Raw genomic sequence first — 22,441 nt, 5'->3', positions numbered from 1 at the left:
AGTGACTAAAATGCATTTTAGCCCAGTTAGTTTCTGTTAAACACAATCCTATTTTTCCTCACTCTCTTGTTTTAATTTCTCTTGTTTTGTTTCACCCCCTTCCAGCTGCTAGCGGGAACATCCAGATTGTCCAACTGCTGTGTGAACTCAAAAGCCCCATCAACCTTAAAGACACAGTATGTTCTTCCATTCTTTCATCCATTCCCCAGATTTATTTTTACTGGCTCAATAGATTGGGGGGCTCTGAAACAGAAAAAAAGACCACAAAAATGCTTCAATGAGTCCATTTTCAGGGAGGAATGTATTGAATTTATTTGAGGAATCATTGTCCGTTTATTGACTCTGATTGTTTTATGTCAAATAGTTGTTAATCCACATTATGAAGGCTCCTTAACTGACATTTCCTCTTGTCTGTCATCTGCTTGAGGATTAATATTGTAGTGTTGTGTGTGTGTGTGCGTGTGTGTGTGTGTGTGTGTGTGAGGTAAAAAAAATCAGCGTACTGTGGGAATGCAAGCCGCAGACATGTGGTCTCCATTGCAGTGACGAACCATGCCTGTGGTTTCTGTCTGGCTGGGGTTGTGCGAGCATGAAATTTTGTGTGTGTGCATTTGTGTACAACAGAAACTGATGGTCTGTCAGCCTACATGAAAAGATGTCCTGTTATTTCCGATTAAAATTAATTTTAGCCTCCTGTTTAAATCAATGGCAGTTTGTATGTTCAAGCTTCTTAAACTGGTTCTTGTGACCACTTTGTACCATGTGCTTTTTGGAGTTGTAGCTTAAGTGTAGTTTCAAATCCTGGCCCTGCCAGTTTCTTGTGACTTTTACTTGTATTCTTCATAAATGACTAAGACAATAATAAACAATAAATACTAGACAAAACATTTTTCTGGATGCATATTGAACTGGTGAGAAACTAACTGTAAATAGTGGTGCAATTTGATTTTTGGTATTCATATTTATAGTCATATTTTCTTGTTGAATGAAAGTGGTCCAGCCAACAAAATCTGAAAATCTGTATGTGAGGTTTGCAAAGCTCTGTCTTTGTTTTGTGGACATGTAGACTGTGAATGCATGCCGGCTTGTTAGCCTCGGGCATATGCTGTAATATATATCTGTACCTGGTTATATAAGTTACTTTCAGCTGTTCTCTTATTCACAAGAGGTCATCACAGCAGGTAGCTCCATGCACGTGTGTGCGTGTATTTATTTATTTTTTTAAATACCAGATGCCTTCTGGGATGTTTCCTCCTGGGATTTAACCAGGGATCTTTTGCTTGTTAGGCAAATGTGTAAAACAATACACTATGGAGTAACTCTGTACCTGATTATATATTTGTGACTTAAACAAACACTCAGAGGGACATCTGCTAGGCCTGACATGTGTCAAAGAATGTGTATGGAAGAGAAGAGGTAAATGTAAACTGTAATATGAAACCTTACGTTTGCTGTTGGACGAAAGGGGAGGGGAAACCTTTGCTTGATTTCTGTCATTTATTTTTAAAGTTTCAGATAAAGAGGCCAGGATATGTACAAGTAATCTCTGTGAGCCAAAGTTTTTTCCTACTCTTGATTCTTCTATGATGTCATTGACAGTGGATGTCCTTATATGGTCGTCTCAGGCACACAGTTCTGGCTGTGAGTGCAGCAGTCCCATCTACCTGCTGTTTAAAAAAAAAAAAAAAGTGTTTCAGAGCAGCAGCCAATCAGAAGAAAGCTGACTTAAAGGGCAGGCTAACTTAGAATAGCTGAAACGGCTTATTTCAGAAGATGAACTGAAGGACTGCACTAAGGTGTGTGCAATACAAATTCATGCTTTTCTGTTTTGGAACCATGTGTGCCATAGCTTGAAATCTTAACAAAACTGGTGAAGTAAATGCACAGATTGTGGAAATGGGTATAACCTCCTGAGAACCAGCCTTTTCGTTGATGTCCTTATAAATGGACATTTGTTTTTGGTCTATATCTTTTGACTTATTTGAGCTACCCTAATAAGTCCTGTTGTGCTCATAAGAGGACATCCTGACCTTTCCAATGATATCTTGTGTGCTTGGGTGACCACTTTTATCTCCAAATAGGCAAAACATCACAAAAAAAGTTAAACTGAAAGATACTCATTTCCTCAGTTCTCAGGAGGATATAATTAAATAGACAAACTAGATCTAATGACCAAGTCATGATCACCATGGTCAGACACCTCCATTTGATCGACATCTTTTTGAAGTCTAAGGGAGCATGTTGTTGGTTCCACCTGATATCTACTTTATTTCTTGATCTAATTGGTATACTATGAATGCTCGGGTTTAAGCTCTCTAACTGTGCTACACTTGATTAGTGCCTACATCTAGCTCTTTCATCAGTATTCCTCTAATATTTGACCCATCTGAAGAAGTGGCATCTTAAGATCATTTGGTGGAATACCTCTTTAAGTGCCTTTTAATATCTCTTCCCAAAATATTCATAGATTAAGACATGACTAAAATATAATAAGGATTATTTTTCAACTCTGCAAAGCTGTAGAAGAGTCCAAGAATAAAACTGTGGAGCTGAAAAGTAGCATAATATTTAAAGCTCAGCTTTGGCGCAATTCATTGTTATGCCCTCATAATTCTTCAGCATCCGTGTATTTGGATTTGAGTGGGTTGAGATTTTTTACTCTACTATTTACTCTCCATTTCTTGGCTTTTCTAGATACTGTTTTATTGCCTGTTATGATTTGACATTGATATGATGTGCTCATATTGATATGATGCAGTATTACACATTCAACTGTTATCTATTAAACAGTTAGGTTGAGCAAGTAGTGCAGTAAATTGTTTACACACTGATGTATAATTATCACACAGTGAGAGAGCAACTGTGGTGGCAGCTTTTATGGATAGAGTATACTCACTGTGGTCACTTAAAATCTTAACTAAGTTACTTTTACCTGAGCAATGAAGCATGTTTACATTTTACTTGTAAAGTAATATTTCTGCACTACTTACTTTTACATAACTGAAGGAGCCCCTTTAAACGGAGCAACTGGGAATAAACTTGATCATACACAAGCAACTACTGCAATACAGTGTTGTAGAAAGATATGTTTGAAATAGTCTAAAACTGCAGAAATGCTGCAAACACAATTAAGCTTCATCTGAGGTTGTAGTATACCATAAACGTACAAGTTCCTCTGAGCTGTAGTGTTGTTTATTCATCTAGATTGCTTAGGATTCAGTTGTAAATGTTGGAGTTACCTGCTAAAGACAGAGGTGTGGTGCTCAAAGCAAAAGACAAGAAAATGCATTGAAAAAGTCAGAAAAAGCGGTGTCTCTTTACAGAAATTATGAACTGGTTGCTAGTTGTTAGCCGCTTCATGTAGGAACTGTTGCCCTATGAGCTGTGATATACCTGCCAACTTTATCACTGCAGGAAGGCTTTAAAAATGTGAAGGAGGGCATAATCGTAGATTCTTGCTTGTGAAATAATCATAAATTGTAGAAATTGACTATAACAGTGTCCTTCATTTGGTTGGTGAGCGCAGTTAGGATCCATTTCAATTATACCAAACTGAGGAAGAAAAATTTATATTTTATTTTGAAGTGAGCTGTCCTTTTGAAAGCTCACATGCTGCTCAGCTGTCCTGTCTTTATAATGACTGGCTCTGTGTAACTGCTCATTTTCCTTATGTTAAACACAGTTTGTGATCTACGTTGGGGTAATACGTGTACCCTGCTTTCGAGTCATAGCTCAAACATTTCTACATGGCAAAATTACAGCATTCGTGTGCATTCCTGGCAGCCTGGCTAAAATTAAAGCATGAGTCAAATTTTGACTCGTATAGTGGAGAACATCCATATATAGTATACAACGAAGTAGCTGGGTGAGTGCAAGATTGGAAACAAAGATAAATATTTCTGCAACATAAAATGATTGTTGTCTTTAATGGCGCTCAACTACCTGAGAACTGAGACTCTTCCCACTGATTCATTTTTATGCCTTTTTTAATGAGTAAGAGGTGTTGTTTTTACATTTAATAGTCACATGCAGAGGCCTGCATCTATGTGCAGTATCAGTGTGTACATGAAACAAGAAAATGAAAGTATGCAGCTACATGTAAATGATCTGGTTTTGTTAGGCTCCAAGATGTCTGGTCCATTATCTTCTATGTTTAATGACCAAAATCAACAACTTTATTAGGTATAGCTGGTCAGCTGCTTGTTGTGAAACTCAGTGCCTTTAAGATATAGATTACCTTATTATTATTATTATTATTATTATTATTATTATTTTAATTATAGAGGTTAATTTATAGAGGTAGCCCCACTGAGTCTCAATGTCTCATTTACTAGCAAGACCTGTTTCAGACAAACATATTAAAATTACAATGAAGTTCAAACAGCATGGGGAAGAAAGGTGATTTAAGTGACTGAATTTTGCATGTTTGTTGATGTTAGATGGGCTGGTCTCAGTATATTAAAAACTGCTGATTTACTGGGATTTTCCTGCACAACCACCACTATAGAACAGTTAAACTGTCAAATTTTATATTCTGGGTCACATATAGCACATTTTGATTTTAAGTGGGCCGGACCAGTGAAAGTGCCCCTTCAGTCAGAAGGGTCAAAGAAATTTAATTAAACCTTTATTATAGTTCAGAAATAGCTCAGAAAAAGAAGCGCAGTTTCAACTGTGTGTCTCAGTTTTATTACATTATAAATATAAAAAGCATGAGAAGACCACACTGGAAGCGAGTCCTGTCAGTAAAGAACAGAAAACTGAGATTGCAGTTTAAAATTGGACAACAGGAGATTGGAAAAATGTTTGCCCCATCTGACAAGTCTTAATTTCTGCTGCAATATTTAGACGGTTGGATGAGAATTTAGTGGAAACAACATGAAATCATTGATCTATCCTGCCTAGTATCAACAGTTCAGGCTTGTGGTGGCAGTGTAATATTTGGGGGGCATATTTTTTGGCACACTTTGGTCCCTTAGTACCAACTGAGCATTGTTAAAAAAAACCACCACAACCTACCTGAGCATTGTTACTGACCATGTGTATCCCTTTGTGACAACTTCTGTTAACTGCTTCCAGCAGGATAAAGCCCCATTTCACCAAACTCATATTTCAAACTGGTTTCTTGAGCATGACAATATGTTCACTGTACTCAAATTGCCACCAGATCTCAGTCCAACAGAGCACCTTTGTGGCGTGGTGAAACAGGAGATTGTCATCATGGATGTGTCATCTGACAAGTCTTCAGGAACTATGTGATGCTGTCATGTCAATATGGACCAAATTTTTTAAAGAAATGTTTCCAGCACCTTGTTGAATCTGTGCCATGAAGTATTAAGGTGGGCCTGAAAGCAAAAGGAGGTCTAACCCAGTGCTAGCAAGGTGTAACTAATTAAGTAGCCATTGACTGTACATGCAACCAGCAGACTGACGGTTTTAGGATCCTGTTCATACAAACAAAGACACTATTTGGATTTAAACCAGTTTTCAGGTGGCAAATTAACATATAATGGTAATGCTGAGAATACTGTTGCATGGTGAGTGTATTCAGGTTTAAGCAGAGCTGTGTTTTTATTTTAGTTTCTTGATTGACAGGCCTCTTTGACTGTAACACCTTGTCCTAACAGTTAACTTGTCATGCATCAGCTCTGCCCAGCGTTTACACTGTTGCCTATATTTGGGTAATATGGCTTTAAATGTCAGACACGATGACAGCAAGTTAGAAACACAGCGAGTAACACATGCCAGCAAACAAGCAGTAATACACCTGTGCGCCCACATGCCTTTATACACACGCATTGAACCTATTACCCAGAGAAGAACAAAATTACTTCTGTCTTTTAGATTCCAGAGAAATATAAAACACAGACAGGGCAAACACAGACACATGCCTGTTAAAGTGTTTAGCAGAGCTCAGAGGAACCCAGAGCATAGTTCTGTTCTCTGTGGTGTGTGAAAGCAGCAGCCTTGTAATATAAAACGCACACAAAACTATGCTGACAGACGTTAGTGCTTCTTGAAGTTCGTTTTCCTACTTTTTTTTTCAGGAAAGACTTGGATCCCCCTCTCCCAAACATGTTTCACGGTGGAAATGTCTGTTAATACTCTTCAGCACTGAGTTGTTTATCTATTGCTCCTCATAGTTTTTAGAAACTACAGTGGCTTGCAAAAATATTCGGCCCATTTATCACAGATGGGTGACGTTTCAGGAAATATCCGATGTAATCTGGTCTTCGAGTAGTGCAATCTGTGCAACATTTTAAACTGAATTAATCTATGTCGGATGTTGATAGAGCAGGAATTAACATAACGTAACCCTTTAGACCAGATATCATTATGAATTTCTGACCCTAATTCTTCTTCCCAAGCTGATTTTATTTTACCTGTATCCTTCTGCCGGAGTGACTGTAATATCTCATATATAAAAGCAACCGCATGCTTTTCTGTTATACAATCCACCAGGCATTGGTCAAGCTTACCTGGAGTTGCAAACTCAAATTGTTGTAGTTGGGACCTTACATAGCTCCTTATTTGAAGGTATCTAAAAAAATCACAGGCTAATAAATTGTACTTCTCCTTAAGCTGTTGAAATGAAGCAAAAGAGCCCTGAAAATACAAGTGTCCCACATTTTGCAACCCCATTTCCTTCCAGCGATCAAATGTCCCATCTAAAACTGAGGGTTTAAATGCAGGATTAGCTGTAATAGGTGTCAAAAGCGAGAAGGCTCTATACTCTTTCACGATCTGTCTCCAGATTTGAATTGTATTGTGAATAACTGGATTACAGTTGTAGTACGTGTTTTTAAAACGAACAGGAGACAATGCAATTGCACCAAGCGAATAAGGCATATAGTCCTCTCGCTCCATGTCCAACCAACTTCCCATTATAACTGTATCATCTAGCCAATAAGCTATGTATTGTATATTATCTGCGAAGTAGTAATTTTTAAAGTCTGGTAAAGCTAGGCCCCCAGGTATTTTCTCTTTACAAAGGTGGGCCTTTTTTATCCTGTGGCTGTGTTCCAGATGAAGGGAGGGACTGAATCCAATTTTTGAAAAAATTTAGCTTTTAGATACACAGGGATATTTTGAAACAGATATAGGAGTCGGGGAGACAAATCATTTTGATCGCATTCACCCTATCTATCATGGAAAGTGGGCGTGATCTCCAAAATTCAACCTCGTTTTTAAATGTATCCAGAATTCTCAGAAAATTGGCTTCATATAATGACTTGTATGACTTAGTAACTTCAATTCCAAGATATGAAAATTTTTCTGACGTTATTCTAAAGGGAAGACGATTTAGTAAATCAAGATTACTACATTTAATTGGCATCAGTTTGCTCTTCCCCCAATTTACTTTGTAACCTGAAAAATAAATCTATTGTTACTAGCACCTTAGGGATTGAGTCTAATGGTCTGGTTACAAACAGCAGAATATGGCATACAGTGAGATCTTATTGGAGGTGTATTCTGTATTATAGCCATGTATTTCTTTATGTTTTCGAATTGTTTCTGCCAACGGCCCTAATGCGAGGGCAAACAATAAAGGGCTCAGCGCACATCGTTGTCTTGTGCCACGAAATAGCTTAATTCGTTCGGAAAGGGTATTGTTTGTGAGTATTCTGGCACACGGATTACTATATAACAATTGAATCCAGGAAACAAATTTAGGTCCAACTCCGAACTTACTTAATACTGCATATAAATATGACCATTCGACACAGTCAAAGGCCTTTTCTGCATCAAGGCTCAATATCACTAGGTTTATATCTGGATCCCTAGAGGAATAAATAATGTCAAAAAGACGTCTCAGGTTATGAGATGCATGTCTTGCTGGGATAAATCCTGTTTGATCTGGGTGAACCAGTTTACCTATGTGAGAACTAAGTCTCCTGGCTAAAGACTTGGCCAGTATTTTCTGATCTGTGTTCAATAAAGAGATTGGTCAGTAAGAACTCACCAATTCTGGGTCCTTTCCTTTCTTTGGAATGAGAGTCACAATTGCTTCATTCAGGGTCTGTGGGAGTGCACCATCTTCCAAGGCCATATTAAACATATTCAGCAAATATGGGGTTAGTAAACTGCTAAACTTTTTATAAAACTCATTACATAGACCATCAGGTCCTGGACTCTTCCCGTTTTTCAGGGAGCGTATGATACTAATCAATTCTGGACATGTTAAGTCTGCATCTAGAAGTGTCCTGTCCTTTTGTGCCAATGTAGGCAAGTTACATTTGCTTAGAAAATCTTGCATAATTTCAGGAGGTGCATTACACTGAGATGTATATACCTGTTCATAAAACTGTCTAAAAGCAGTATTAATATCCTTATAAGAATTAGTCAACAACCCTGAGTCTGACCTGATTGCATGAATGGCCCTATCACTTTCTCTCTTCCTTAGATGCCTGGCCAGTAATTTATGTGGCTTATCACCAAATTCAAAATGGATCTGCTTAACATACATGAAGGCCCTGGAAATTTTATCTGAGAGCAAGTTATTGAGTTTATACTTCAGAGCTGATATTTTACTATGTAGCTGTAATTGCAGCAAAAGGTGGTTCTACAAAGTATTGACTCAGGGGGCTGAATAATTACACACACCTCACTTTGCAGTTATTTATTTGTAAAAAATATTTGGAATCATGTATGATTTTCGTTCCACTTCTCACGTGTACACCACTTTGTATTGGTCTTTCACGTGGAATTCCAATAAAATTGATTCATGTTTGTGGCTGTAATGTGACAAAATGTGGAAAAGTTCAAGGGCGCCGAATACTTTTGCAAGCCACTGTATATTCTTATGCCTTTGGTGAAGTAGCTCTCTCTAGACTGGGAATTTCCCTTATCCATCTTAGGCAGTCAAATATTTATGCTTGAGCATTACAAGACTGAGGTTAAGTGAAGGGTTACACTTGGGGTCGGACCCTGGCAGTCCTGGAGAAAAATGGGATAGCCTGTCATATCATACTGCAGTCATCCACCAACTCTCTGCAACCTGCTGAGCTCAATCAGTAATATGATTTGGGGGATTTTCCCATGCTCTTATTTCTTTCATCTTAAACATACAAACTGAATTTTTTCTGTTTATCTGCTGAGGAATTCATTTAGAGCAGTAGACGTTCACTCATTTTTCACACAGGCCTGAGATTTTTCTCACCTTACACACAGTTACCATAGTCTGTCAAGGCCCACGCTGTGACTAGTTATATTGCTGTGGGTGTGCGTCCATTTAAATCTGTGTCATGTTATCTTGTCTTTTTTTTTTCTCTATAGGATGATTTTAGTCATTTTGTTTTCTCATTTTTATGTTTGTTTCTCCTAAAGGATGGTCTCACTTCCTTGCTGTTGGCAGCCAAACACAGTCATGCAGAAGTATGCAGCACTTTGCTCGACTTTGGTTCTGAAATCAACACTTCTGACAACAGTGGCAGGTATACAAAACAAAAAAACAACAAAAAAAGACCCCAACAAAGTCGACACACAATAAGACACAGGGAAAAAATTACAAATAAATTGTTGCTCATTGTAGGATATTTGATTGATGTTGAAGTGGTGATCAGTATGCTGTGTTGTCTGTGTTGTAGGACGGCCTTGATGCTCGCAGCCGAGTCCAATGCAGTATCTGTTGTTGAAGTGTTGGTTAAGAGAGGAGCAGACTTGTCAACTGTAGATGCAGAAGGCCATGAGGTTTTACATTACGCTAAGGTCTCAGGCAGCTCTGAAACCAAAACTGCCCTTTCAGCTGCACTAAACAAGCATCCGGTCTCAGGTAAGAGTTGTGCATAAACACAAACCTACAATTCAGAGAAAGATAGGAAGTGAGTGCAACTGGCTTTATGCAAGTGTTTGTATGTAAATTTTATGGACAATGTCACTCAGGCTGCGGTAGGCAGGCATATTTGTTTTTAGGTTTTTCCCCCCCCCCCTTAAGGGCATTGCAGTGAACCAGTACATTTCCATGGAAACTTACTCTGTACCTAACCTCAGTCTTAACCCTAACCAAAAACAATGTGAGATTCAGTCTTAATGCTTTCAGGGTTTTTTTGCCCTCCCAAAACCTGATCAGTGCCAATAAAAACACACATACTACCCCTGTGAGACAGAGATCCATACTGCTCTGGGTTCAACACAGTCAACACTGCCACCTGCAGTTGGCTTCCTGTTACTGTTGAATTTTTCTTAGATGTTTAGTGTGTTGTACCTAACAATACCTTTCCATCTTTTTTGGCAGATACGAAGTCTCCTAAAAGTCCCCAGGTAAGATATTGACCATCAAAAGTACTAAAACACGTGAAACTCCACAGCGGATGACAGTGAATAAATATTTTAGCACTGCCAACTGATTTATAGAATTAGGAAGTAAAATAAGGAATAAAACCGACTTCAGACTAATTTCAGTTTCATAGCTACAAATAATATAGTTCAGTTTCTCTTATATGTTAGTGTCATAATTCCGAGCTTTGAAAAAAAAACTTTAATTGCTGTTTTTGAAAAACAAATCTTAATTCTTACTGTAGCACCCACCGATTGACTCCTTTTACTAACCAGCACTGAATCCCACTTTTCTTTCTCTTTTTTTTTGTCACCTTCCCTCTCTGCCTCTTTTGCTGGCTCTTCAGCATGATCAAGTAGCTAAGATAAGTGATGAACGGATCATAACTCCCAAAAAACGAAAAGCACCTCCACCTCCCATTAGCCCACCTCAGGTAAATGCATGTGTCTCTGTCTGGCGGCTTGTACCAGTGTGCCACTCTCCATATTAATATTAATGCATGTTTGTAGTGTATTCATACAAAGTAATATGAGAACAAAATCAGTGATTGCTTATTTACATACTATCTGTAAAGGTCTCTTCGACAAACTATTAACTGATTTCTGGTGAAAAAACATCAGCCAAATTTTTCCGTTGATGTAGCATGTATAATCACTGGCCACTTTATTAGGTACAGCTTTCTAGTACTGGGTTGGAGCCTCTTTTGACTTCAGAACTGCCACAAGTCTCCATGGCATAGATTTAATTAGGGGCTGGAAACATTCTTCAGAGATTTTGGTCCATATTGGCATGTTAGCATCACAGATGTCCATAATGCAAGTCTCCCATTTCACCACATCCTGAAGCTGCGCTATTGGGTTAAGAGCTGGTGACATTGGAGGTCATTTGAGTACCCTGTATTCCTTGTCATGTTCAAGAAACCAGTTTGAGATTATTTCAGCTTTGTGGTGTGGCATGTTATGCTAGAGGACATGGTTAGCAACAATACCCAGGTATTAAGTGATGGTAAGTTGTTAGTAATAGGTGCAAAGTAAAAAAAGAATATATGCCAAGCATCAGATTCTCCATTCTCATGTTCAGTTTGAACTTATTACACATGCAGACTGTCTGGACACAAGGCAGGATGGATCCATGCTTTCATCATGCTTACTCACAATTTTGACCCTGCTATCTGAATCTTGCAGCAGAAATCAATACTCATTAGACAAGGCCACATTTTTTCCAGTCTTCTATTGTCTAATTTTGATGAGTCTGTGCCAATCAAAAGCCTCGCTTTCCTGTTCTTGGAGGATTCGGAGGTGTTCTTCTGCAAGCCTTGATTGTATCAAGTGGTTATTTGTGTTACTGCTGTCTTCCTATTGGCTTAACGCAGTCCAGCAATGCTTCTCAGTTATCTAGCATCAGCAAGTAATTTTCACCCAGAGAACTACTGCTCACTGGATATTTTATCCTTTTCTGACCATTTTCTGTAAACCCTAGAGATGTTTTTTTGTAGGAAAATGCCATTAGCTCAGCAGTTTCTTTAATAATCAGAAATTCTGTTACTCAGTTTGAACTTCAGCAGGTTGTCTTGACCATGTATACATGCCTATATGTATTGAGTTGATGTCATGTGATTAGCTGATTAGGTATTTAGCATTAGGTATACTGAGCAGTTTAACAGGTAACCTATTAACGTGGCCAGTGTGTATATTTTATGCACTGACATAATTTATGTTATTTTAGTTGTTTACTAAAACATTTCAAGTAAGTTATGTTATACATATGGGTTTACAGTGCACACCATCACCTTTAATTGTAAGGTTTTCGTATCCAAATTCAATTAAAAGTTTAGCGATTACAACTCTTTTAGCATTTAATCTCTCTCTCTCTCTCTCTCTCTCTCTCTCTCTCTCTCTCTCTCTCTCTCTCTCTCTCTCTCTCTCTCTTCTTTTTTTTAAGAGGCCAAAGGTAAAAATTGTGGAAAGTGTGGCATTTGCAAGCTGTTTCTATAAACAGTCAGTGCAGTACAGGCCATCCTTAGGGATTGTAAAATGTCTGAGAGATGGTAGCGACATTAAAAGTGGACAAATCAATGATAGTAATTTATCAGGAAAATTAATGCAACAATCCTCCTTTAGAGCTCTGGACCCTCTTCCCCTTCAATTGTTACATCTACTGGCACTCCAGCATCCAACAAAAGTGACACTCCTAAAAGATTCAACTACAAGGTAACAGAAAATACAAGGTATTAAAAAAGAAATATGAAACTGAAAGCTGCATTAGCCTTTGGGCTTCCATTTTAAGTACTTGGGTAAATTCTTTCCATCAGCCTTCATATGATGTTTTTTTTCCTCCCAGTTTTTTCTGCCACTCGTCACTCCTTTCTCCTCCCCTTTTTTTTCACAGGAAGATGAGATCAGAGGAACAGCATTGAAAGAGGAGGTTGACAAGGAGAGAAACATGCTGCTGGAAACAATTGAAGACCTGAAGCAAACGGTGGAGACGGTGACGGGTCCTGAGCTGGATACAAAGGTGACTAATATATAGTTGACAACACTGTGGTGCTTTATTTAAATTCCATATATGCAGGTTTTTAAACCGGGTGTATTGACTAGACCAAATTATCTGGAGAAAAATAATTAAATTAATAATAAGTATTAGCATGCCTTGTACATGTGAGTACCCCACATAGAGTCAATATACTGCATTTATATGTATTTTGTATGAAAGTTAATCTCTTTTCATGCATTTAGGAAAAACTTGAATCACAGATGTTTGTGTTGTGCATATTTTAACTGAATATTTTAACTTTAGATTAATCTTAAACAGTTTTCTACGTATAATATGTTTACAAAGAAGCCAGCCTGCTTTTGTAGTTTAGTGCTAAACAAACATAACAGCTTTTCAGCATTCTTGAAGGAGGTCTATACTAAGCTTAAGACGTGCCACGACTCGTGTTGTTTTTCAGTAGGCAGGTGGTGGTCCTTAGCGTTGTCTTTATGTCTCAGTCTGGTATGTGAATGTATGTGTGCGTATGTCCTGGCAGGCCGAGCAAAGTTTCACAGCGTCTGCTGCTCTGGTTTCTGCTCTGCAAGCCAAGATTATGGCTCTCACTTTGGAAAACCAGCAACTTGCAAGCAAACTTAAGGTATGTAACCCATTCATTCATGCTCAGGAGTTTAGCTATGAAACAAACAACCAAAAACAATCAACGAAACAACAGTAAACTGCTTGTTTAAGCCAGGTTACTACTGCAGATTGACTGAAGTGATAGATTTAAAAAAAAAAAAAAAGTTTTCTGTTTTTTAACAAACTACAAATAATGTATTAGAAGTAGAAGTAGAGAAAAACAGAAGCACAGAAGAAGTCGGCTTACAGTGTTTCGGTGTTTGTTCCTTTTATGCCCGGCGGGAAATCATGAAGATGATGAATGCCTCTTTACTGAGCATGCTCGTTACACTTAGGAAATAGGAATGTGTCAGTTTAACTACAGATTACGTGACATTTGTTTGTGGTTTAAGCCGGATCCTGAAAAGCTTACGAAGACGATTGCGGTGGTTTTTGAAAGCGTTTAAGACTTCAAACAACAGGATTCACTTTACGTCATCAAGTATACTATTGTTTTGTTTTGTTTTTCACATTAATAGACACACAGAATAATTACACTTTTGTTTGCGTTTCCGTTCTAAGTTTTGTCCTAGAGCTTATTTAAAGCATATTAAAAAGGTAATAACTTGTGTACTCTTTATGGTTAGTTGAATGCTAGGGAGCACTAGGAAAACTGCAGAAAAGCTCAGCCTAACAACAACAACAACAACAACAACAACAGGATTACCAGCAAACTGTACATTCTTAAAAGCAGGGAACCTATAGTGTGCATATGCATCAGTGCAATGACTGGCTTATGTGTCATGTGTGTTTATTTCTGGTAACCAAAACGTAGTCCAACCTTTACATGTTTTAATTTAATGTTACTTTTTAAAGTAATATTACTCAACACTGGTTTCTGTTTAACCTCCTAAGACCCGAACTCTACCACGGCATGCTTTTTTAATTTCTCTTTGATATTTGGACTGATTGGGACCCAATGAGTGTAAAAACAAAGAATTACCAGATTTTTCTTTTTTTTACCTGATTTTTGTTCCTAAGAAAAACAAGAGCCACATATTTGTTTTAAATTTTGATAGAACAGTAGCAGTATAATGTCCTCATAAGTGGATATCAGGCCCTAGTAGAGCAAAATTAAATATTTTGGTCTAAATAACTCAAAATGTGATGTTCACATATGTGGACGCCAGGTCCTAGGAGGTTAAATAAACAAAGCTGACACTCTAATTATCCCTCCTGTCCTCCCTTAATGCTGCTAAGTGTTGCTCAGTACAGTTGAGTAAATGAGCAATAATGCATTTGTGTAATATCTTATATCTAATTGTTAATTTAGTGGGTGTGTGCATTATTAATTAATCTGCCAATCCTGATCAAATTAAACAGTCGACCCAGCTTTGTGGTGTTTTCATAAAGTGACTGTGCCCTAAAATTGTGTAAATGTGGCTGAGATTGAATCCATCAGATTGTGTGTGATAGAAAGAAAACATGGCCACTGGCTGTGGATTTTAGTAAGAAGTGCCCTAAGTGTTCAGTAAGAATAGAAAAGTGAAGGTCTATAGTGTATTTTTCATTAAAAAACATATAATTTTTTTTATAAATATAAATTTGAAAAAATATTTTATATGAAAAATTTGACTCCTATTCTTAAGACACCCACAGCTATATAAATACTAGAGATGGACCAATCCGATATTATGTATCGTATGTGTCACGTGATAGAGCGGCTGTTGTCTCCGAGACCGGTCGGTGGTCTGGTGGAGCATTTGGAGCCTCGCTACATGCTTCCAAACCGCAGCATTTAATCTCAGAGAAAACTATCCCAGAGAAGTAAAGCAAGTGTGTATAAGTTCATCTCTGAATGTTTGAATAGTATTTCCGCGTTAAGCTTAACAACTGATATTTGGAGCCACAGCTGGACTGGCCATCGGAGTTTCATATTGAGGAGAAAAGGAATCGATTTGTCCCGTACTTCAGCTAGAATGGGGGGAAAAAAAGACACAAAGCTGGAGTTATTCTGTTTTTGCTGCACAGCTGCCTCTTCTTCTCTCATTCTCTCCCCCTTCCTCCCCTGTTGCTACTTCAACCATGAAACTGATCAATGATCAGCTGGTCGGCTTTTCTGTCGCAAGTCCCGTCTTTCTTGTTTGTTTATCGCCCACTTTGCGCCAGAAAGAGGAAACCAGCGGATAAACAACAGCAGCATGTTTAAGCGTGATAAGCTGTTGTTAGAATTTATTTTATATTAATTTCTAGTATCAGCTGATGTTGGCTGGAGCCACAGCTGTAAAAGCTGCTGGTCATGATATCGGTTTGGATATGTGGTGAGAGGGAAACATGAAGATGAAACCAGATGTCCTTACTGAATCATCAGAGCTGAACAGGTGATGGACAAACAGGTTTACCTTTTAGGTGACATGAATGAGTTGAAGGGAAGTTATGAACTGTTTCTGAGAGACAAATAACACCAGGATCCTTTTCTAAGTAGCTGACGGCTGGTAACTGTGCAGGGGCGGATCTAGCAAAGTTTTGCCAGGGGGGCCAGGTAGGGCATTAACAGGGAAAGGGGGGCACAAAAAATACTTTTATTTGTTATTTCATTTAAAATGACTAACTTTTAATAAATAATTATCTGAATCTTACAACCAAAATGGTCATCTGATTAAATGTATAGAAAACCATAATTGTATATAGTAACTATTAAGTCTAATATACACCCTAGTAAGCTATAGTACTTTTTCCTTTGGGAAGATACCATCTCTGCAGTCTGCAATACTGTTGAAGCAAGATGTTGAATCTATTTAATTATTGCAGAAAAATAATTGATTTCTGTGCATTTGTTTTACACGTGCATTAAATTAAAGTTGATTACGTCAATTAAGCATCGTGAGGTGGGAGGTGGTTCCCAAATATTTTTGCTGGGAGTTTGCAACCCTGTTAGTTAGGTTGTTTAATATTTCTGCTAAGTACTCTTTAAAACACCAGAATAAGGAGGATGGAGTAGGTTTAAGTTCATTAGATTGATCAGTGTTGCTGAACTATGAAATATTTTGGGTGCAGTGTATTTTTTGCATACAAGTATAACAGAATAGCTTTAGTGTTTTGTTTTTTAAAACTTGAGTATGAACAAAATGCAGCAATATATTTATAAAAAACAGTTTTATTGATTAAAAAACACACTATATCGGATTCATATCGGTATCGGCAGATATCCAAATTTATGATATCGGTATCAGACATAAAAAGTGGTATCGTGTCATCTCTAATAAATACCTCTGTTTTTTGCTTTGTAGTTAATCAATCAAAGCGAATGTGAGAGAAAAACATAGCTGCGGTTTCATTACTGAGCTTTTTGTATTTCCAGCCTCACTCACTTTCATTCACTTTTGCCTGTTCCCTCATCCCACAGAAACATCCATCCCTCCAAGGAAATGAAAACCTGAAGGAGATGAGTCGTCCAAACAGCATTGCCTCCAACTCATCTTTCCACTCTACCCAGGATGAGTTTGAGTCATTGCCTCAAGTCCCCTCCACCACCCAAGTAGAAGGAGAAGATCCAGGAGCTGACTCTGTGATACTGGAGGAAGAAGAGAGGGAGAAACTACGAGGAGGAGGCGAAGAGGAGATCAGATTGTTGAGGCAGACATTAGAGAAAGTTCAGAAAAAACTGCTTGAAACCAGGAAGGAAAACCAGTCGCTTCAGGCTCAGCTGAAGCCAGAGCGAAGCAGGGAAAGAGAGGACAATGAAAGTGACAGAGGAAGAGAGAGAGAGCTGATGGAGAGTCTAGCAGATCTGCAAGCCAAGCTGACTGACACTCAGGAGAGATACCACCAAGCTGTGGAGGAAGTGGAGAATCTGAGAGTACAGGTGGGAACGAGAGAAGGCCAGGACAGTCAGAGACTTACATCATCCACACTTGAACATGAAGTAACGCAGCTAAAGGCCCAGCTCACCCAATCAGAGTCAGAGGTAGATAAAGCAACACAACATTTCAAACGTCTGGAAGAGGCACTGAAGAAGACGGAGGAGGATAGAGAGAGCGCTAAACAGAAAGAACAGAGGGCAGCACAACTTGAGGAGCTGTACAAGGAGGCACAGGAGGAAGTCAGGGTGCTCCAGGTAAATGCAGGGTTCTTCTATATGAACAAAATTGATTTGTCCAACCTTCGTAGTCTGTTTCATCTCTGCTTGAGGCTGACAATTCAAGATTCAGCTGATATCAGAGGAGCAGAGTTTTTTTTTTCTTTAAACTGCTTTTTAAAATGCAATTCACCACATATCATTCATCTTTATGGCCTGCAATTTATCCCCTTTCTGTTGTTTAGGAGGCTCTTAAGGGCACAGTGCCTGTTGAATCTGCAGCCAAAGACTTTGAAGAGATGAAGGCTGCCCGAGATGAGGAAATCACTGGACTGCAGCTCCGCTGCAGGGAACTTTCACGCTCCTACAGTGAAACCAAAAATCAGCTCAATGCCACTCAGAAACAGCTAGCTGAAGCTCAAGCTGAGAAGAGTACGGCCCCTTCTCCAACTTTGGAACAACAGGTGCAGGTGTTAAACAGTAAGGTGGAGGAGCTGCAGAGGCTGCTAGCAGAGGCTGAGAAGAAATATTCATCTGCTCAAGAGGAGATTTCACTACTGAGGAAGGCGGCAGAGGTTCAGGCACAGAACTCCGTGGCTCTTGCTGATCAAATGCAGGTGATGTCGTCTCTGGGTAATGCGATCAAAGAGCTGGAAAATGAGGTGGAAGCCTTGAAAGAGGAGCTACATCAAAAGACCACACAGGTGGAGGCTCTTCAACACAGGTGAGACACAAACACAAAACTAAATATTTCAAATTTTGATGATGAACATGTTTCCTATTTTTTACTGAGCTCCACCTTGGTTGGCTACAACAAAAATCTTACTTATACATTGACGCACATGTATAAATAACCTTTTCATACATTATTTAGTGATGTAACACAGAGACAGAATTTATGGATAACGTGAAATAATAACAAGTAAAAGAACCTAATATTGTACTAATGATTATCAGTAAATGAGTATAAAATTAAGGCACAGACTATATATAAAAGAAGGATGCACATAATGTACCACAAAATCACCGATAGGTCTTGTGGTGTAGCAGCCTCAAGGTTAGCATAATGATGCCAAAAGTGATCATAATGAGGTAATAGAGTGCTAGTATTAGTGTTATCAGCTAATACTAATTGGTTTGTTTAGCAATGTATATCTGTAGAATGGCACTTGATTTTTGAGTTTCCTGCAAGTGTAACTATGCAAGTTAATGAAAGAACAAACAAGCTGACTAATCTTGATTGTTAGAGAAATACATTTATCTCATTTTTTTAAAATGTGAAAATGAAAAAAATAAAATTTATTAAAATATATTCACATCAATTACAGGGTTACTGAGTTTATCCGTTTCCATTAAATGTTCCTCCCTGCTAGAATAAAATGTACTTTAGTTCTAGTTACTACCATGTGTCCCTTTCACAAACAGGCTGACAGCTGAGAAGGATGTCACCCCAGATGACTCAGTCTCCCGTGTGGAGCATGACACAGTGCGGGAGCAGCTGGAAGGTGAAGTGAACCATCTGACACACCTCCTCCAGGAGGCCCTCAGGAAGCAGGATGAGATGGCTCTGGAGGCTGCTGATGCCTGGCAGAAGGTGGGAGGATAGGCAAAAACAACATATCCACTTTCCAAAGGCTCTTTTCTCTCTAACATTTAGTACTATCTATTCTTAACACTTATCTTAACCGCTCATGGATCCATCAGGCACGGGATAATGGTGCAGAGCGAGAAGCCCTGCAGGAGCTAGTTATGTCAAAGGAGAAGGAGAACCAGACGCTGACCTCCAAACTGGCCGAGTCCCAGGATGCTGTGTGTCAGCTCAAACAGCTGGTGGAGAATCACACTGCATCAGAGAGAGAAAAGAACAAGAGGGTCAGTAATGAAATGGCAGCTAAAAGTATTTTCATTTCACGGTGAACTTGTTCAACTTGTTCTATCTTGTTGTAGATAGATGACCTGTCTCGAGAGGTGGTGAAACTGAAGGATGCCTTAAACAGCCTATCACAGCTCTCCTACAGCTCATGCTCCCCCTCCAAACGACAGCAGCAAAATCAGCAACTCGAGACGATGCAGCAGCAAATCAAACAACTGCAGTACCAGCTTGCTGTAAGATTTCTCATTAATAATTAGCAAATCGATTTAAAAGCTCCCCACAGGTCACAGAAATGTTCCCTTAAACTGCTTTTGTAATAAGTTACAGCACAGTCTGTCACCACACACACACACACACACACACACACACACACACACACACACACACACACACACACACGTATAACAGCCAAAGCACAGCCATGGAAACAGCCACATTCCCAGGTTTGTCACCCCCAGGCTGCAGTTATAATCAGAGAGATCTGTGTGACCAGTGCGACCTTCTGGGGGCTCTGTAAATTACTTACACTAGCTTTGATATAAATAAAGTACAGTTGTTAAGTTTGGGTTTGCCTCATGTCTTTTTAGGAGTCAAAGAAGCAACACAGTGAAGTAGTGTCGGTTTACAGAATGCACCTCCTCTATGCTGTTCAGGTAAGTCCATCCGTTTGTTTATGTCTTCTTGGACTACAGCTTAATGATGTTCACTTTTAAGGGATCAGGTCACCCTAACTAACTTTAAGTCAGGCATTCAGATACTTTTGTTTGTGATTCGTTGGAAGGTTTTTCAAATGAATGTCACTTAATATTATCCACCTAGTAATCACTTTAGCAGTTGTTTTCTATATTTTTAGTCAGTTGACTAACTGACCGTCTGTCTTGGACCTTTAGGGGCAGATGGACGAGGACGTCCAGAAAGCCTTGAAGCAGATCCTGATGATGTGCAAAATGCCAAGCCAAGCCAACGAAGCCTCCTGAGACAAGCTGGGAGTGCTTTACCAAAAGCATGTTGTCAGACACACGGTGCCTCCGGATGAAGCTTGAGGATTTGTTTATAAGGAACTGGTTTACAATCAGGTGTTCATTGCCTTTACCTAATGTCATTTTGACCCAGTTACCTAACGTACACCTGGTATCAACATGTCTAGGTAGCTTACTGTAATGTGAACGCACATGTAGTTGAAGTCGGCCGTGTCCTCCCAGCTCATCTTCTTGTTAATCACATCGCAGGCACAATCAAGACAATGAGAGGCTGTTTTAATACCAGGATGAATGCAAACATTCATGGACCGGCTGTCAGGATCTAGATATAGCGTGCATGTTCATACCAGGTGGAATTGGGGCGCTAATGTTAGCATGTTTGTCAGGTCAGCGTTGTGCTCATCAGCTCACTGATAATTCAGATAAACAGAGGAACCAGGTGTTTATCGTGTCTGTACCAGCCAAATTTAAAGTGTGTACATGTTAACACTACACTGAAGATGTGCAGTAACCCTAAATCACATGCAGTTGCACACGTGCACCCATCAGCCCAGTGAAAACAGTGAGTCCGTTTCTGTTCGAGTGTCTATTTTTTGATACAGCAGTGTTAGTATTATCTGAGTTTGCTGTAAAATGTTAACTGTCCACATTTTCCCGATAGAATTAAAATAATTTGTGCTGTGTTAACAATTGCATGAGTCTTTGCTCTACAGCAGCTCAAAAATTGCTGGACTTGTATGAAGAAAAAGCAAAATGCTGTTTGATATTTTCCTATCAGTTAAAAAAAATTGTAAAAAAAAAAAAGAAATTATTGAGCCGTTTTACCCTGTCGTGTGTTTTTGGTTTTTTTTTTTGTTATTTTTTAAATAACTGTACTTAAATGATAAGGGTTGATATCTTAGATGTCCTTGTTTTGTGTCAATGTTTTTCCTCGAATATAACAACGCACTATTTGTTCCAGTGGCACCTGAATTAGAACATTTTTCTCTTAATATTAATATTATTATTATTATTTTTACATATGAGGGGTTAACTGTTTACTGTAGTAAAAAAGTAAAAAATCTGAATTGTAACAAAAGTCCAGCAGTGGGCTGAATATTTTTGTCTTTCTGACACAGAGGGGGATAAGAGTTTTACTTTTTATATTCCCTCTACTCTTCTAAGAGTTGCAATCTCTTACATGAAAAGCATGTAAAACGTATTGCTTGATATCAGATGGTTGAGTTGTGTAAAAACAAAACACAAGTTCTCCTATCATGTGCCTGTAATCACACAGTATTTTTTTCTGGCTCTACAGCAGCTTCAACAGGATTCTTTGTACCATCTTTTAATTTATTTCTCTTTACCAGGAATTGTATTTTTCCCCCTCTTTCCCTCAGTTTGTAATACTCTTCTTTCTCTGTGCTCCTTTGTGTGTGCAGAACAACACAGTACAGTGTACTGTACTGTGTTTTTGAATTTTTTTGACAGTCTTCTAGATTCCTCTAAACTGTTTTCACACCACACTTTTTTTTGCCTTAGAGCCGCAGACTCTACTGGACACTTTTAAAATGCACAACCCGTTCACTGTTTAACTGGAGTCGTACTGAATTAAATTGTATCTAAGTGACTGACCTTTGTTTCTCACTGACCAGGTCTTTATCACCCGTCTGAGAATTGTTTGATCGTATGCGTGTCTTCAGTTCTTCTCGTTTTCTCTAAGCCTTGACTGAAACGTTTTTACCAAGAAAGGGAAACAAAGAAGCAGCTTGTCCTGTTGGTTGTTTCTTTACTAACACTTTTGTAGTAAAAAGAGAAACTTGTTTGACAACTGTATTTTATCCACATAATAAATTTTGAAGATACTGCACATTTATCTGTTTTCTGTTATGATTAAGAAAAAGTAGCATTTAACCAGAAAATGAGTGATGACTGAGTGCTTATAGCTAATAGGAAGGCAACAGTAAATCATATGATTGGGGATCATACATGAACACTACACAACACAATACATAATTTATATATTTATTAGGTACACACGTTCAACTGCTCAACGGAAATGGCCGAGACGACCCCCTGAAGTTCAAAGAGTCCGAATGAGGAAGAAAGGTGATTTAAGTGATTTTGAATGTAGTATGGTGACTGATGCTGATCTACTGGGATTT

At 38.6% G+C, this 22,441-nt stretch overlaps 1 protein-coding gene across 2 annotated transcripts in view; it reads left to right on the top strand.

Moving 5' to 3' along the window:
• Positions 1-22,146, top strand: part of rai14 (retinoic acid induced 14) — a 54,399-nt gene extending 32,253 nt beyond the window's left edge. Inside the window, exons 7-21 of one of the 2 annotated variants that reach the window (XM_035906990.2) lie at positions 106-176; positions 9,328-9,434; positions 9,588-9,772; positions 10,235-10,260; positions 10,623-10,709; positions 12,397-12,486; positions 12,665-12,790; positions 13,305-13,406; positions 16,773-17,483; positions 17,690-18,168; positions 18,870-19,038; positions 19,149-19,316; positions 19,392-19,550; positions 19,905-19,970; positions 20,208-22,146. In XM_035906990.2, coding sequence (XP_035762883.2) covers positions 106-176; positions 9,328-9,434; positions 9,588-9,772; positions 10,235-10,260; positions 10,623-10,709; positions 12,397-12,486; positions 12,665-12,790; positions 13,305-13,406; positions 16,773-17,483; positions 17,690-18,168; positions 18,870-19,038; positions 19,149-19,316; positions 19,392-19,550; positions 19,905-19,970; positions 20,208-20,294 — 2,633 coding nt within the window. In that variant the 3' untranslated portion in view covers positions 20,295-22,146. The remainder of the gene's footprint in view (positions 1-105; positions 177-9,327; positions 9,435-9,587; positions 9,773-10,234; positions 10,261-10,622; positions 10,710-12,396; positions 12,487-12,664; positions 12,791-13,304; positions 13,407-16,772; positions 17,484-17,689; positions 18,169-18,869; positions 19,039-19,148; positions 19,317-19,391; positions 19,551-19,904; positions 19,971-20,207) is intronic. The other variant, XM_087843643.1, reaches the window with a different exon arrangement.
• Positions 22,147-22,441: the final 295 nt, after the last annotated feature.

The sequence above is a fragment of the Neolamprologus brichardi genome, chromosome 7, assembly GCF_056152115.1.
Source record: "Neolamprologus brichardi isolate AB-2024 chromosome 7, ASM5615211v1, whole genome shotgun sequence".
NCBI classification, from domain to species: Eukaryota; Metazoa; Chordata; class Actinopteri; order Cichliformes; family Cichlidae; genus Neolamprologus; species Neolamprologus brichardi.
Note: the sequence above shows the minus strand (reverse complement) of the source record. Positions and strands in the feature narration are given on the sequence as shown.